The sequence below is a fragment of the Caenorhabditis remanei genome, chromosome V (genome assembly GCF_010183535.1).
Source record: "Caenorhabditis remanei strain PX506 chromosome V, whole genome shotgun sequence".
NCBI classification, from domain to species: Eukaryota; Metazoa; Nematoda; class Chromadorea; order Rhabditida; family Rhabditidae; genus Caenorhabditis; species Caenorhabditis remanei.
The window spans coordinates 14644636-14662352 of record NC_071332.1 but is presented as its reverse complement, the minus strand read 5'-3'; the positions used below and the strand labels follow the sequence as shown (position 1 = coordinate 14662352).

At 38.8% G+C, this 17717-nt stretch overlaps 5 protein-coding genes across 5 annotated transcripts; 1 reads left to right on the top strand and 4 right to left on the bottom strand.

Annotated features, from left to right (window-relative positions):
* Positions 1–73: 73 nt before the first annotated feature.
* GCK72_020101 (uncharacterized protein) lies at positions 74–3413 on the top strand (the record flags this gene model as incomplete). The annotated part of the gene is made up of 7 exons (XM_003116188.2): positions 74–125; positions 645–1002; positions 1049–1668; positions 1716–1834; positions 1878–2048; positions 2096–2263; positions 2658–3413. The coding sequence occupies 7 exons, from the start codon at positions 74–76 to the stop codon at positions 3411–3413; spliced, it is 2244 nt and encodes a 747-aa protein (XP_003116236.2).
* Positions 3414–3541: 128 nt separating this feature from the next.
* On the bottom strand, positions 3542–5973 carry GCK72_020100 (uncharacterized protein; the record flags this gene model as incomplete). The annotated part of the gene is made up of 4 exons (XM_003116667.2): positions 3542–3687; positions 3861–4408; positions 5068–5215; positions 5415–5973. 4 exons carry the CDS (start codon positions 5971–5973, stop codon positions 3542–3544), a joined length of 1401 nt encoding a protein of 466 aa, XP_003116715.2.
* Positions 5974–6725: 752 nt separating this feature from the next.
* Positions 6726–7470, bottom strand: GCK72_020099 (uncharacterized protein; the record flags this gene model as incomplete). Its single annotated transcript, XM_003115969.2, has 2 exons — positions 6726–6874; positions 6921–7470. The coding sequence occupies 2 exons, from the start codon at positions 7468–7470 to the stop codon at positions 6726–6728; spliced, it is 699 nt and encodes a 232-aa protein (XP_003116017.2).
* Positions 7471–7724: 254 nt separating this feature from the next.
* Positions 7725–8437, bottom strand: GCK72_020098 (uncharacterized protein; the record flags this gene model as incomplete). Its single annotated transcript, XM_003116126.2, has 2 exons — positions 7725–7870; positions 7921–8437. The coding sequence occupies 2 exons, from the start codon at positions 8435–8437 to the stop codon at positions 7725–7727; spliced, it is 663 nt and encodes a 220-aa protein (XP_003116174.2).
* Positions 8438–8751: 314 nt separating this feature from the next.
* GCK72_020097 (uncharacterized protein) lies at positions 8752–15951 on the bottom strand (the record flags this gene model as incomplete). The annotated part of the gene is made up of 13 exons (XM_053733380.1): positions 8752–8897; positions 8980–9540; positions 9808–10342; positions 12144–12344; positions 12396–12734; positions 12860–12984; positions 13125–13260; positions 13320–13470; positions 14829–15123; positions 15170–15333; positions 15384–15583; positions 15631–15845; positions 15891–15951. 13 exons carry the CDS (start codon positions 15949–15951, stop codon positions 8752–8754), a joined length of 3129 nt encoding a protein of 1042 aa, XP_053582293.1.
* Between the last annotated feature and the right edge of the window lie 1766 nt (positions 15952–17717).

Below are 17717 nucleotides of genomic sequence, written 5' to 3'. Positions count from 1 at the left end.
TAGGGTCGGTTTCCTTTAGCCATTTCATTAGCCGCTTACTCTCTTCGAACCATCATTCATTATTTTCTACGAAATGCGATGGGTTATATTGTGGTTCAGTTGGTTTTACTCGGTTTACACTACCGGTGAGTTCCAGTTTTTTGATAACTACAGTACCGCTCAAAAGGATAATATTATCACCTTTGGCTGTTTTCAGTGGAAAATTAATAAGTTTGACAGTGTATTTCGGTGTCACCTGATTGCCCAATAAACTTTATTTTGTATGGGTTGGACAGAACAAAAATAGCACATCATTTTTGAAGTTGACCATTTTTTTTGTAGGGACACTCCCTAGAAAGTTACAGGTTGTCAAAGTGAAAAACTCCAAAATTTCACTAATAAGCACTGAAATTAGTCAGTTTCAGGGAGAAATGGCTTTGACAACATGCAACTTTCAAGATAGTTTTCCTACAAAAAAATGGTAAATTACAAAAATGATGTGCTATTTTTGCTCTGTTCATTCCATACAACCAAAATGCACTTTCAAAATTAGGCATTTTCAAAGGGCCAAAGTTGATAAACTTTTGAGCGGTACTGTATATTTCTTTCAGAGATACGACGCTTATAAAATTTGCTTCTATAACTCTCCAACTTCATATTTCCAGGCACCAACTCTACCCTTCCAATTGATATCCAACAAGGTGTCACCCGACTGAAACACCAACTTGAGAAAGGATCAATCCCCGCTAAACTCATTCCATTTATCAATTTAACCGCTGTGGAAGAAGGGAAAACTGCACACAATGGAAGTCTCACATTTATAGTTGATGATAAAAAAGAAGAAGAGGAAGATGGGGATGTCAATCAAAATATCAATAAACCTCCTGTTCTGAATATCAACGAAATGACTCATGACGGCAATAAAACTATTGTTAAAATATCAGAAGAAGCTACCTATCAACTTATTCAAAAATGGGTGGATCAAGCCGCTTCTGGGTTCATGTCAGCTTTGATGAGTACCAAGTGAGTCTTTCTGAAACTAATCATTCTACAAAATCTTGATTTTCAGACTTCAAGACAAACGACTGAAACCTCGTCACATCTCCCAACACAACAACTGCACGAAGATTGCATCTAATGTCACAGAGCATGCCAGATGTGTAGTGATAATACTCAATCGGTTAGACGATCAGAGAAGAAAAATGAGAAAGTACAAAAAATTAAAGTTTCGAAGATCTCGATTCAGAAGATCTCTAAGAGTTCGAAGGGATATTATGCATAGTCTGACAGAGGAAAAAGAATTAGTGATACAACAAAAAAAGAGATATGAGTTGAAAGGGAAGAAGGAGATGACGTCACCGTTCTCTTTGATAGCGAAGCATCTGACCAATTTGGTGAGAGAAAAGAAGAATAAGGAGAAGGAACCGAAGAAAAAGTGGCAGACAGTTGTGAATGAGATCAAGGATGAGTTGGATCGAATCAAGAAGAAGAAGAAGGATCGAGAAGATTTCAAAAATATATTTTCCAAGTACTCGAGAACTATGAAGATGTTGGGATTGGATCCGAAGCTTGCTTTCGAACGAGCGGGCATGGAATCTCTCGGTGAAGAGATCTCATCTGCCAACGACACCGGGAAACTGAGCGAAGAAGAGAAGGCACTGAAGAAACCGTTGATGTTGATTAGGGACGGTAATTCTCTTTTCTTTCGGAAGTGAACTACTCATTTGACATTCCAGGTGTGAAGTTGGGAATGATGTTGATGGGTAAAAATGTGTCAAATTTCGATGAGCGAAAGATTGCATTGATGTCTCCACAATTCATGAGTGTCCTACCCGATGAACGATCTAATGATACAGTAAACTTCCGTGTTGAGTTTAATTCAATTACATGAGTTCCAGGTGAATCTACTCTCTCCATCTGTCTTCGCTCTTCATGAAAACGGAACAGAACTCGATCAAATGCTCTCACTATCCAAAGCGATGAGGTTCTTATCTGAAAATGGGCATGACGAGTGGATGAATTTTGTTCTGGAAGCTTCTGGAGTTACAGAGGCTGTCGAGAAAATGAGGGTATCCTTCTGAGTTTTCGTTTTATATTTTTCAGTGTTTGATTTCAGCATGATGAGAGAAAAGAAGAAATGGATGCGTTCCGGAAGCATTTTTCAAACGAAAAGGGTCAACCAATGTACTTCACAAAACAGAATGTATCCGAGATGTACGGAGAGTATGAGACTTCGAAAATTGATTCGATGGAGGCATTGCATAAGTCAATGTCTGCAGCTCAGGTACTAACGGGAGTAGTTACAGTACCGCTCAAAAATATATTTAGTTTTGCCTTTTTCAGTGAAAAACGACCAACTTTGAGAGGGTGTCATAGTAAAACTTACAGTCCGACAAAATAAATGTTTAATATAAAATTTTTTGAAATTGGACGATTTTAGGGAGATATTACTTTGTCGATAAGTAACTTGCTAGGGAGTGTCCGTACAGAAAAGTTGTCAACTCCAAAACCGAAGTTCTACCCTTGTTCTGTATGGTTAATACATAATCTACTTTGTGGGACAATCAGTATTACCATGACACACTCTTAAAGTTGGACATTTTCAATGAAAACGGTAAAAACTTAATATACTTTTGAGCGGTACTGTATATCAGCATAGCAATTAAAAGAAATTCCAGATGCACGAAATGAACACAACAGGCTATGCAATAATGACGTCATATCAAATATCTCAATTCTACGGACCGGGCTCTCCATACAACGATTCGCATGCTTATAACAATTACAGGGATTTGCGAAGAAATGATATTCCTGACATTTTGGAGAATAATATTCATAGAATGGCAAGAGAGGAGCAGGCGTTCAAAGTGGCAAGACAGAAAGACGTGGTCCTGAGTCCTCTCCTCTTCACCTGGATCGTCCTCGCTCCGAAGACAGCATCTCAACCGATCATCCTCTCCCCTCTAGTCTTCTCTCCTCTCATCCTCTCCCCCTCTGCTCTCGGTCCCCTAATCCTCTCCCCCTGGATCTTCTCCCCTCTGATTCTCTCCCCTCGAGTCCTTGCTCCAATCATTTTATCTCCAACTATTTTCAGTCCAATCATCCTTTCCCCTCTAGCTCTCTCTCCTTTGATCCTCTCTCCAGCTGTTGCTGACCCCCTTATCCTTTCTCCTTTCGTCTTGACCCCCTTCATTCTGAGTCCTCTTGTTATGGTTCCTTTGATTCTCAACCCATTCTGCTTATCCCCATTACTAGGTGTCCCTAACACTTTGTCTCCATTAATTCTATCTCCATTTGTGTTGTCTCCATTCGTACTCTCACCCCCGTTTGTCAATGCTTTCGTGTTATCTCCGTACGTTTTATCACCAATTGTACTCTCTGATGGACTTCTGTTCACCGCCGTTCTGTCTCCATCGTTTTTGAGTTCTCTTTAATTCCCTCCAAGTGACCTAATAACTGTAATAATAGTGTCTAATACTTTATTTAATTCTCATGCTTCGGGAGATCACGTTATTTAACAATAGAAATAAACACCCATACAATTATTCACACTAATTATATTTTACATGTTGAAAACCAAAAAGTTCTTTGGGAGTTGTTCGGTCGATCGAGCGGCGAGAGAAGTCAGAATTCGATCGAATGGGCAAAGCACGTAGTCCGGTTTGGCGATTTGCTTGATACATCCAAGACAGAGAGTGTGGCCGCAACCTGGAAAAGAATAATATGAAATTATGCATTTAGGGAGACTGAATTTTTGGTTCATAAAGCGATTTTTTGACAATTATGACTGTCGATTTCGTAATTTCAGCCCGAAAAGCTAAGAAACTGGAAAATTAAGCGCGCTACTCGAACGTCAATCTCAATAAATTTGAACAACTCACTCAACAAACGTGGAGTTTTGTCTCCGTTCTGACTGTACTCGTTCAGACAAATCTCACAAACTTTCCATGCCATCGGCTCTCCAATCTTTTGTTCTTCCTTTTTCGACAGTCGTCTCGTCAAATCTTTATTCCGATTTCTCAACGCAGCAATCGTTCTTCGCGCCCGTTGCAACACCTCATCCCGATTATAATCATCAGTTAAAGCTTTCAATTGAAGTTCCAGATGTTTCAATTTTACGTTATCTTGCTCACGTCCACTCAACAATCGATTTAATTCAGCTCGATATTCGGCTCGATTAAAATCTATTTCACGTTCCACCCTTCCTCTGGCCAGATTCAACACGAGAATCTGATTCTTGTGATCATTCGTCATTTTAATCGTTTTCTTTTTCTCTGCCGCCAGCTGACTTTGGCACTTCTTCAATTCCTTCGTTAATTTCTCCATTTCAGCATTTTTCGTCTTTAAAATACGTGGAACGGCATTAGATCGAGTCGATTTAGCTGGTCCATCCTGTGACGATGAGATTCCGGCAAGTCTATTGCTTCGTCTGGACATTTTGAGAGGATTCTGAAAAATTATTATTAACATTTGATTTCATATTGTAAAAAATTTATTACAGGAAGGAATTACAGAGAAAACGCACGAAAATTGAATGCTGAAAAATACTAAAAACAGATGCTGAAAGCGATTTTCCCGCACGAAAATGTTTTTTGGTCTACGTAAGTAGGCCTACTCGCAAAATTATAGGCGTGAAATTGTTTCAAAATTAAAAACTTTTTTAGCTTTATCAGTGTTTTGTGCCATCAATTTGCCAAAAAATTGGCTGAAACCTATAAATCGCGACAAAGAAAAACATAGGGAAAACAGAAAAAATTGGTTCAAAGCTTTTATGAAGTGGCGCGGAAAGCTGAAAACACGCTCGAATGTTAAAATTCTTCGTTTTTTTTTTGCATCAAAAATGCAGTTTTGTTTTGAATAAATTCAGAATACACAGGTAAATTGCCAAACGAATCACATTTTATTGTAAAAATAAGCAATTTTGGGCAACAATTCACCCAGATTATCCAAATAAACAATATAACAAACACTTGGGTAACCGGTCAACTCATTGAAAGTTTGTACAAAGTTTGTTTAAACTTCGTGAACAAAAATGAGATTCTAATAACAACTGAAGTGAATTATTACATATTAAATACATAAAATTACATATTAAGAACAAGGTTATTCTTTGGGAGATTCTCCACCTGACTACCGTTGACTTTAGTGATCGTTCGATCGAATGGGCACCGGAGGTACTGGCTCGCGTATTCGCTTACTTGACGGCAGCAGGAGAGGCAGAGGGTGTGGCCACAGGCTGGAAAAATATAATCTTGAGAGAAATCAAATTAATTTGCATCGAGCCAGCCTGCATTCAAAATGGTAAAAATTTAGACCGGTCAGTTCTTATTTGTATCAGTTAAGTTGTTTTTTTCGACAAAACCGTAACGGATGACAAATTATCAGAGACGGTAGGACGAGAAATCTCATTTCGAGGTAATTTTCGAAATACTTACAGAGAATACGAGGAGTTTTTGATCCGGTCTGCGTGTAGACCTGCAAACAGATCTCGCAGGTTCTCCACGGGAGCGGCGCTCCATTCTTTGCCTCCTCCTTCGATATGAGCTGCTTCGAGATGCCGACGTTTTTCTTTCTCAGGTCAGCAATCGCCTTCTTTTCGGCCTTGAGAACGGCATTTCTGTCAGCCTCATCGGTGAGAGCCTTGACACGCACATTGATCTGTTTGAGTGCCTTCGCATCATTGTCATGATCTGCCGTCATTCGATCGAGATCCGCACGGTTCTGAGCCACCTCCCGATCCCTCCTCATTCGGGCGTCGGCTATTCTGCTGTTTACATCGGCAACCTCCCTGCTCTGAACTTCCGCCAACGTCTCGTTCTTCTTCTTTTCCGCCGCCAGTTGACGCTTCGTTTGATCAACTTCTTTTATGATTTTCTCAAGCTCGGCGTTCTTCTCGTTGGCGAGTCGTGGAACTCTGGTGGCTGAACGAGTCACTCTGGTTGACGCTGTTTCGGCAGTAGAAACCTCGGCGACGCGGTTGCTTCTTCTCGGCATTTCGATGAACTCTGAAAATACGACAATGTGGAAAAATCGATAAGAGCAAGTAAATATTCAAGAGAAAATGCATGAATCAATAGGAATCACGAGAAAAGTAAACGTTATGAAGTTGCTGAAAAAGTATTCCGACCAAAAAGTTCATTTTTATCTTTTCTGAAAGATGATTTGTCAAACAAAAAAAAGAAAACAACTATTTTACGGTTTCATTAATACTTTTTGCATATTCAGGTTTTTATATCTCACGCAACTATTTATGCACAACACTTTGTGCGTAGATCAATAACCTTTTTAGTTTCTTTTTCGAAAAAAAAGATCAAACTTGTATATTCATAAAAAGACAATTTTGCGTCGAGAAGAGATAAAAAATTTAGGAAAATAGTTTTGACGTCGCGCGCACAATGACTCAGCGATAACAGCTGCGGTTCTCGGCCCCGGCAGTTCGTCCACGTTGTTCGGCCATCTGTTCACACTGTTCCTCCTATCGATTTCGTTTACGTTCGCATACATCGAGTGTTTCTTTTCAAAAAACTGCAATGCTTTGCTTAAAAAATATATGGCGATGATAAGTAGCAAGATTAGGATCCGTTCTATAAAGTAGGCATCTGTATGAAATTAATTCGGCTGAAACGGGGGTAATTGCTATTATAAGACTCTTTACTGTTTATTCGAATTTTATAAATTCTTGATGAGGAGACTTGATAGTAATTAAGACATTGAAATTCGAAAAGATTCTATGAATTTTAACAATTTCACATGTCGGAAACAAGATAATTTTTGGGGAAAACTTCTTCTATTGGAATTTCATCAAGATGAATTATAATCCGATCGAATGGACACGCCAAGAAGTCATAACGTGCAATATTCTTGATACATCCGAGGCATATGGTGTGCCCGCAATCTGAAAAAAATTATTACGTTTTCCAAAAGAATGGCGAGAAACATACGCAACATCCTAGGGGTTCTATCTCCTTCCTGACCAAACTCGTCCTGACAAATCTGACAAAGTCTCCACGGTAGCGGTTCCTCATTTCTGCCCTGCTCCACCGCCAACACTTGTCTTCTCAAATCTCGAACCTGTTTCTGTAGTTTTTCATTCGTTTTTCGTTCCTTCTGTACCATTGCATTCTGATCATTTTCTTCGGCTAGAATTCTCACTTGAGCCTGGAGATCTCTCATTTTAATCGCTTCACGTTCACGTTCTCTTCTCATAAAACCAATTTCTTCATTATGAGCCATCGTCAGCAAACGCATATGGTTGTCCAACACTGCTTTATTCAAAGCCAACAGTCCTATCTCGTCATTATGCTTTTTTTGTAGTCGAGTGTACTTTCTTTTCTCTGATGCCAGTTGCTTCTTGCAGTTTGTCAACTCTTTCTTAACTTTCTCCGCTTCAAAATTTCTTGGTGCACGTGGAGTAGTCGGCGGTTTGGCTCTAACTGAGGGAGTCGGAGGCTCCTCTGCAGGAATTCCAGCGACCCGCTTGCTTCGTCTCATCAAAACAGATTCTTGTTAGAAGATCGACTGAAAATTGTTTCGAAAAACGATGGAGAATAGTTACAGAGGTTGAAAACTACAAAACATTTCATAGCGTCTTCGCTGAACAGTGCAACAACGGAAAGTAAATGAGAGTATCGAGGATCATTGGTGTTTCATTAATTCAACATGCGGGGTAAATCAATTCGAAAAATACAAATTTAACAAGAAATTCAGTTAGCATTTACATTACAATATGATGCAATTAATATATTTTACATGTTGAGAACCAAATAATTCTTTGGGAGATGGGAGATTGTCCGTCCAGTGAGCTGTGTGACGAATCGACAAAATGGACACTGAATTTGATCCGGTTGGGCAATCATTTTGCAGCAACCAAGGCAGATAGTGTGTCCGCAACCTAGGAAGTCAGTTATTAGAATGATAAAATGAAATAGATTTTGACCTCACCCAAAACTCGTGGCGTTCTGTCTTCTTCTTGTCCATACCCTACCGAACAAATCTCACATAGTAAAGTCTCATATTTTTTCTGTTTCTCTCTAGCCATCGGCTGCTCTCTCAATTCTTTCTTTGCCAACAATACAGCCGTTCGTAAAAGCTCCTTTTCCGTATTCGCCAATTGACGTTTCTGATTAACATATAGCTCTCGCCAAATGTCAGTCGATTTTCGCTGTCTTTCAATCATTGTTTCATGCAGACTTTTCAGATTATTGAGTTGTTGATGAAGATCTAAGATAGTGTTCAGATCACGGCTCTGTTCTTTTTTCAGCTCTTCGATTTCCTTTTTAGACGAAAGTTTCAGAGTTTTGAGTTGGTGCTCCGCGTTTTTCTTCAACCTTTGCAATGTTGCCACTTCTTCATTGTGAGAAGTCTTCAATCGCATGTTCGCTGATGATTCCCATTCCAGCTCCCTTCTCATTTCTTTCAAATCTTTTTCTATTCGCTCCAATATGGCGCTGTGTGACATTCGGGCGTTACATTGCCTGTTCATTTTCGGAACAGAGAAGCGCCCTGGAAATAATTTTGTGGTAAATAAATAAGAGAGATCGAGAAAGGAACGGGATAAATTTCTGAAACCAAATATTCAATATTTAAAATATAAACAATGAATGAAACATTGCAGTACGTGTTTACAAGGCTCTGAAAAGAAATAAGACGACAATCGAGCTTTATTGGAACTTCGAATATTTACATAGTGAGATCAAGTAATTTAGACAGTAAAACAATTTTAGAACAGTTCAGTAGAGATTTTACATGACAATATACTACAGTTTTAACATTTTACATATTGAGAACAAGGAAATTCTTCGGGAGACTATCGATTGGTTTTCCATGGAGACGAGTGACGAGCCGATCGAATGGGCACTGCAGATAATCCGGATGGGCAATCATTTTGCAGCATTCAAAGCAGAGAGTGTGTCCGCAACCTGGAATATGCATAATGATAACGTTTTTTTAAAGGAATCGCATAGCGTATCCGAGAGCCAACCCTAAAGAACTAAAACCCACCCAGAATTCTCGGAGTGCGGTCTTCCTCTTGACCATATTCCCGCAGACAAATCTCGCAGATTCTCCATTCCAACGGCTCCCCATTTTTCCGTTCTTCCTTGGCTACTAGTTGCTTTCTCAGACCTTGTACACGTTCTCGCCAAAATCCACTAGTTTGCCGGAGTTTTTGAATCATTTTGTTGCCATCGATTTCCTCACTCAAGTCTTTGTATCGATCCCGAAGATGTTTTAATTCTTTCATATATTCATTGAGCACACGATGCAGTTCCTTCGTTTCTTTTTCACGCATTTCCTTTTGACAATTGAGTTGAAACGTCAAAGATTGTTGTTCTGCTTTGTGACGTCCTTCCGAAAGCTCCAATTGCTCATTTTTCAAGATTTCCACCTTAAGTTTTAGCTTGCATTCTTCCAACTCTTTCCTCGTCTTTTCCAAATCACCACGGTTCGCGTTTATCGTGTCAGAAGTCAGACTCACTCGATGTTTGATCGACTGTTCTTTGGGTTCTTCGGCAGGGATTCCGGCGAGCCGTTTGCTTCGTCTCAACATTTTCGTGACGATTCCTGGAAAAGCGAATTCAGATTGAAAAATGGGTGAAACGGTACTTGGAAAAACAATTAGGAAAAAACAAAGACGAGAAAAGCTTGGCTACTCAAAGCGCTTGCGCAACAATTTTAAGTATAAAAAAATGTTTTCTGACTGGTCCGCAATTATGCGTCGCGGTGTGGGTACTTTTCTACCGTAGACCGCGCCAAAAATAATTTATCTTTGTGAAGTGAAGAAGAATGGTTTTATTCTTTAAAAAAGAGATCATAGCGTACTCAACCAACTTGGAGACAGAACCGCTGTAAAAAGTGCTCCATTTGACATAACCGCCGGGGAAAGGGCATATGGATTCAAGACGAAAGCGGATACATACGGAGGGGAGAGAATCAGTGGTGATAATACAAATGGAGATAAAATGATTGGAGTGAGTAAATTAGGGACTCCAATAAACGGAGACAATGCAAATGGAGACAAAATAATCGGAGTAAGAGCAACAGGAGATAGGATGAAAGGGGTCAAAACAAATGGAGAGAGAACGAATGGGAGCCCGATGCCAGGTGAAAGGATGACTGGAACAAGACAGAGTGGTGAGAGGATAACTGGAGAGAAGACGATGGGAGATAGGACGACGGCTCCAAGGATACGTGGACTGACTAGAACGGGGACGAACACCCATGGGGACAGAATGACATTTCCATAAATGGAAGGAGAGAAGATCAATGGAGCTAATAGTAGAGGGGATAGGATAATGGATTGAGATGCTGTTTCAGGCACCCCAACGAAGGATGTGAGGAGGACAGGCATCAGAACAAGGTCTTTCTGAAAAAAGATATAAGACGGTCAAAATTTCAAAATTTTTTGCTAGCGATTATATTTTATTAAAAATTGAGAAACTCTGTACTAGCACATATTCATTTCTCAGCTTTGATTCCGTTGAAATATGTGTGAAAAATATCATGTAAGCACAAATCTGCTTCACTTTTGTCTGTTCACGTCATTTTCTGTTCTTTTTTCAAAGTTTATTCGAAAGTACAGAATCGGTATGGATACCGGTTCTGTACTAAGAAACTCCTCCAGATTTGGTATTCATACCTATTCTGTACTCTGCATAAAAGATCACGTGAAAAAAGTTTTTTCTCCAAGTTTATTCGAAAGTACAGAATCGGTATCGATACCAATTCTGTACCATTGTAAGTTCTGTATAAAAGGTCACGTGAAGAATTGAAAATCCACAATTTCAGAGTGTCAAATTTTATTTATGATTATTTTCGCTTACGTGGATTCAAATTTGATGTTCATCAAGTGGATAAACTCACCAAAATGACAATTTTTGAGGAAAAGTTACCTAGATTCTGTAATTAGGTTTTGATCAACTTACTTTACCTTCTCTTACTTAAAAAGAAAACACATTTTCAAACCTTTTTATGCAAATTTCATTAAAACGGACGTTTTTAATGTTGTTGAATAAGAAAAGGTGAAGTTGATCAAAACCTAATTACAGAATCAAGGTAACTTTTCCTCAAAAATTGTCATTTTGGTGAGTTTATCCACTTGATGAACATCAAATTTGAATCCACGTAAGCGAAAATAATCATAAATAAAATTTGACACTTTGAAATTGTGGATTTTCAATTCTTCACGTGACCTTTTATACAGAACTTACAATGGTACAGAATTGGTATCGATACCGATTCTGTACTTTCGAATAAACTTGGAGAAAACTTTTTTCACGTGATCTTTTATGCAGAGTACAGAATAGGTATGAATACCAAATCTGGAGGAATTTCTTGGTACAAAATCGGTATCCATACCGATTCTGTACTTTTGAATAAACTTTGAAAAAAGAACAGAAAATGACGTGAACAGACAAAAGTGGAAAACTCTGTGCTTCACGTGCAACTTTTTCTAGCAATTGCCAGTTTATTGCAAAATCGTTCAAATTCAGGGAAATGCTGTATTTTCAGTACAGATTACTCACAGAAAACCATTTTTCAACTAGCTAGCAAAAAATTTTGAAATTCCAACCGTCTTATATGGTAAAATATTTCAGCTTTTCCAGTTTCAGTACACAAATTTTTTGTATTTACAGTAACATCCAGATGATTAATGTCAATTCTCATCCATAAATTTTCTCTTCATCTCACCCCTACTCAATAAATTATATTTTGCAATAAAATCTCTTTTTTCTGCAAAACATCAGTACGCATTGTTCCACCCTACTGTCCTCAAAGATACTCGCAAATAGAACGACCAAACAATGACCTCATGATGTCACTGATCTTGACCAATTTAGGTACAAATTGATACAAAATGATAGAATGAGAGAACAGAACTACTTTGAAATGTCACATGACCGGAAGTTTCAGTTAGAAATGAAAAAAAGATCAACAATTCCGTAAAACCTGTAATAGAGGCGCACCTAGCGGTGCCTGTTCGCAGCGGTATATCTCGGTTTCCATTGGAGATATCACAAAGCCACCAACTGATAAAAGATAACTTAATATTCATAGAATATTTCTTCAGTTGAAAAAATTTGCATATCTTTAAAGACAGCTGAGATAGGATGCTCCAAACTCTTGCTAGTGGGTGCTCCTCTGTTACAGGTTTTACGGAAACTCACCTTTCTGGAAACCTCAAACTTCATCTCCTCATTGGCAATCAAGCGAATATTTTCCTCAATTCTATCAGGCATACTTTCTGGAGGAATCCCTCGGAACTTCTCAAGTGCTTCTGAGTTATTAAACGGAGAATTCGGACCATAAATAGCTTCCAACTGCTTGTCATCCATTACAGTATACCCAGTTTTGTTCATGGATTGCATCTGAAATTATATCTCTTTTAGGTTATTTTCATTCATCTGCCGATATAGTACCTGCTCTGCCGACAGTGACTTATAAAACCCATCCAATAAATCCAGTTTGCCTGCTTCATATTCTCCATAGATCTGTGTTGCATTCTCCTTCGAAAAGTACAGAGGCTTCCCGTCTTTATCAGTGAAATCTCTCATCCTCTCCTTATCTTCTTCCTCCTTTTCAGCTTTTCTCAGCCTATCAACGGTTTCCGTGACTCCGGAAGCTTCGAGAACAAAATTCATCCATTCTTCTTGTCCGGTATCTTCCATTAGTTTTAATGCCTTGGTGAGACTGATTTCTCGATCCGTCTGAGATCCTTCTCCATGAAGAGATAAAATGGAAGGGGAGAGGAGTGATACCTGGAAAATGATAAGGTGAGTTGCGGTGTTTCCAAATATCCAGATGTCCGTGTGCTTCCCTACGGGAATTGTGCACTTTTGAACTTCCAATTTCTGATCTTTCTCTCCCTCATAAATCTTCATACCGTATCATTGGCCACTTCATCTGGAAGTATGCTCATAAATTGCGGTGATAAAAGGGCAATCTTCTTGTCGTCCAATGCATTCGCATCCTCCTTTTTGCCCGCCGCCATCATTCCGATTTTGATAGCTGCAAAAAAGAGAAGGGATAGATAGCAAATGACCTAAAAAACGAAAGAAGATCTTTTTAATTCATATCAATATTTCTTTGATCTCTTTCACAAAAAAACACCATTTCTCTCTCAACCTTTCAATTATGTCTCTCTGTACCTTGCCTAATCAACTTGATCGGTTCATTCAAAATCTTATCATCTGGACTCATCGTCGCCATCAGTTCCCTCGCATCTTTGGCATCCTGTTCCTTTTCGCTTAGAATCGGTTCGTCGGCAAATAAATCTTCCATTCCCTGCAAAAGCGTTAGAAGGTTTCGAACGAAAAAAAATGATACGATGTTTTATCACTCACGATACTCTGCATCGCCTTGTCTGGATTCAGTCCAGTCTGTCGCATCGTGTTCACAAATTTTGAAAATTTCCGTTTCATTCGCTCTTTGTTTCGTTTTTTTCCCTTGATTCGGGTGCTTTCCTCTTTGATGTCTTGGATTACATCTTGCCATCTGAGATACGGGGTTTTGTTACAGTATCGTGCAGTAAGTTATACAATTCGGTACCCTTTGAAAATGACCAACTTTGAGAGGGTATTACTGTATCACTGATTGTCCCGCAAAGTAAATTATGTATAAACCATACAGAACAAAGGTAGAGCTTCATTTTTGTAGTTGACCACTTTTTTGTACGGACACTCCCTAGCAAGTTACATATCGTCAAAGTAATTTCTCTCTCAAATCGTCCCATTTCAGTGCAAAGTAGAGTGATTTTTGAGCTGACCCCTTAAAATGACCATAACTCTCTAAGGAGTGCACGTACAAAGAAGTTGTCAACTACAAAAATAAAATTCTACCTTTGTTCTGTACGGTTTATACATAATTTACTTTGTAGGATAATCAGTCATACCGAGGACTCATACTACAAAGATTGTGAAAGTGTCGTAATCAGGTTCATATGCATTGCGATTTTATTGTTGTCAAGATAAGCGACCAAGGCGCGCCAGACTTTCACATTCTGTTTTCATCAAAGCCACATTTTACACAAAAACTGACAAACATTGAGTTTTAGACTGTCAGAATCCAGCGGTATCTAACATTACACGAAGTACAAGATTACATCAGATTTCAGTCAGTTACTTCTTTCCGACAGAAGCGCTGATCACGACCCAGCCATTCCAATTCCTATAAACTACGCCAAAACGGACTATGATCTCGTTTCATCTAAATATATATCCAGATCTTATATGATATCACTTTCCCCCCCGGATACCCCCATCCAAACTGTCTAAGCCTTTTTCTTAACACAGCAACATATCACATGGCGGGGAATTCTCATCAGCTTGCATGTTATTATCACTTGTACTATCAGTTTTCTCCCTCATTATTCATCAATACAGAGAGAAGTGGTTCTAGTTTAATGATTATTTGAATTCTGATTTCTAATGTCTATTGTAATGAATAATTGAGAGAAGAAGACTAGGTTATATAACAGACATTCCCGTCAGACTTTTCCCTATTTTCTTTTGATTTCAAAAGTCCTTTTTCACATCTCGAAACTATGAAAATGATATCATTTTGTCTTTTTTCTTCTGTTTGTGTTTGACCTTCAGTCCGAACTGTGTAATCAAAGTTTTCGTGGGGGAAAAGAGAAGATGAATTTCTTTGAAAACGTGACTAGATGATATGAATAGTAGAGAAAGATTAGGAATAAAATGAAAGAACTGATATGTGATCTCGAAAGTTTTCGATTGGATCTAGATGGACTTTGGACGTTTTCATCGATCAGACCACCAGGGTCACCGGAAATCATCACGAAGAAGTTGGGAAAATATTGAACCTTGAAGTGTTTAGAAAATATGACAACTAACCTTTTGGGAGGTTCTTTCTTATTCTTCCCGGCTCTCACCAACTCTGTCAACTTCCTCGCTATCAACGCCAACGGTGACAGGCTCTTATTCTCCCTGATAGTATACGACTTCTTTGTCTGTACATTGTTCCTGATCGCCGCCTGTCTCTTGTTCTCCATTTCATCGAATAGCGTGAATCCAGAACCTCTCTTGACTCGAAACTCTTCTCCACCAGACTTCACATACTCATCATAATGATTCAAAGCAGTTTTGAAGGCGTCATTATCGACACGACTACGCTTTCGATGAGAATTTACTGAAAAGTGGGGTCAAAGTTGGCAGAAACCCAAGGAAATACTCACATTTCACTGATCGATTACTGTACATCTTCAGTTTCTCATTTCTCTTCTTCAACTGGTCGAGTACAGTAACCACACATTTCGCGTGAGCCGTCACATTCTTGGAAGCGTGGATACAAGTGTAATGCTGCTTTTTCTCAGCTCTTGTCATCTTTCGTTTGTTGATTCTGAAGTTGTGAAAAGTGGAAATTCGCTCTACTACAACATGAAGACTCACACATTAGTTACCACTGCGCCCATCAATCCAGATAAACTTTGATCCATCCAATGTTTATAAAGATCATCTCTAGCTTCATCCGAAACAGTTATGATAGTTTTGTTGCCATCATGAGTCAAAGTATTCACTTTTCGATGTTCCACGTCATCGTCATCAGGGATATCTGCAACGTCTTCATCTCGGATAATGAAGTCCAGGGTCTGGAAATGCTAGCGATTAGTAGTTATCAAGTAATCATAACACTCACATCATTATGCTCCTTCTTCAATTCTTCCACTGCAGTCAAGTTCACAAACGGTATAAGTTGTTCGGGTATCCTTCCTTTACGGACTTCTTCTTTCACAAAGTTTGACAAATTCCTCGGTTTTGAAGTTGTGAATTCCAGCTTTGGAACATTTTCCGACCACGGAAAATTGTAAGAAGTTTCAGTATCATTAGCGGAAGATTCTAACCCAAGTTTTCCTGAATTTGAAGTTTATTTAAACTTTTTAAATAAGATAAACTTACCACCAACACAAGTCAAAACTGAAAGTCCGAGAAACCACCGGATAACTTTAAAGCGTCGCATTAGAATAGAATAATCATAGATTTACCGGTAAACTTTTATAAAACCAGAACCTCATTTGACCCAAATTATTCACTAACTCTACTAGTTATGTTGGTAATGTGTTTGTTTGAAGAGCGAGAGATTTCACTTTTCACTTAAGTAAACTCTAATCCAATTATAATCATTGTGGTGTTCCAAGGAATTGAGGTTCGAAAAACAACAAAACACATTTTCGTAGATCAAAAAGTTACGGAGGGAGGAAGGGGGCTCAACGAGCACTGAGGTTTGGTATGATAGGCTCATGAGTCGGATTGCTGAAAAACGAAGAACTAAAGTCAGGTTGCACTACAATTATGATTCTGAGAGTTTTGAAATCGATCATCTCCCCCGGCATTGAGTCCAATCATATCCCAACCAAGCATCAGACTATCTCTGAGCTATTCGCTGAACTTTCGGCCTGATGAATGTCGGTTTTCATATTTCCTCTCCAGACAAGAGTCTATTTGAACCCTTTTCTCAATTTGTCAATTCCAAATTTTGTCATTTCCTGTTTACCAATACCCCAACCTATGTATCTACAGTACTTCAACCGTGATGTCAAACAATTTGATCTGTCCGAAAATCAAAGAAACCCATATCAAATAAATTGAAACAAAACACAACAGAACATATCAACCATCTCGAAACTATGAAAAAACCAGTTTCTAGTGATGGATAGGTAAGGGATTCCTCTCACCACTCATCACGTTGTCAATCGTTCTTAGTTCTGAGGGGGAATCCTCGACAGATTATCTTCACCATCTTCTTCTCTTTTCATCATTTTAACAGTTGTCGTCATCAAAAGACAATTGTTTTTAAGTTTGGCGAATCATGTGGGGGAATCCCTCTCTGATTGTCAAATATTCGAGTGTCTAGGTACATAATGAACCTTGAAGGTCGTTTGGGGGAATCCCCCTTTCTCGATTATATAAAGGGAGGAGTGTAATATTATATACTCGATCTTTTTTTTGTTCTCGATGAGTTGATATTTGAAAAATGTCAAGGTTTTCTAGGTTTATGCCTCACTATCATATTCAAAATCATGCCTTCTTACCCTCGAAATCTGCCCACCAAAAACTCCATTCCTATTCCAAAAGCGCTTTCTTTCTCACACTTTATGTTATGATAGTTGACCATTGCTCATACGGTTTCTGAACGATAACAAAAGTTCTCCGACGAAAATGTATAAAAGTCCTCAAAGTTTTCTTGCCCTTTCTCAAAAACATGTCTACTGGCTTCTCACTTTTTTCACAATCATTCCTTCGAGTGACCACGTGACTTTGATATGGATAACTACCGTATCCTTCTCAGAACGTTATCAAAAAAGAGGCGTTCCTTCGAACTGACATCATTTGACCAATAAACATGTCTCTCGATTCCGATAAATGAACTTCTGCCTTTTACCAAACTTCCTTGTCTCAACTATAAAATTGTCTAATCTTTCTTCGATATTTGCCCATTTCTAAAACTTCTCTTTCAGACTACAGTATTCATTTAATGTCTGACGGAGGAGCCGCAGCCTTTCCAACAGCTACAACTGGATCATGGCTCACACGAATGTCTCCGAGGGCGTTCGAGCTCCTCTGTATAGTCATGCTCGGCTTCGGTCACTTGTGCATCATGACAGGCTGTGATTCACAAGCTTTTATTCTGGAGTCAGTGATTCATTCGATTCATGAGAGAGAACCAGATAGAATCAATTCACATGCTGGATACTATGGGTTAGTCAATTTCATAGCACATCATAG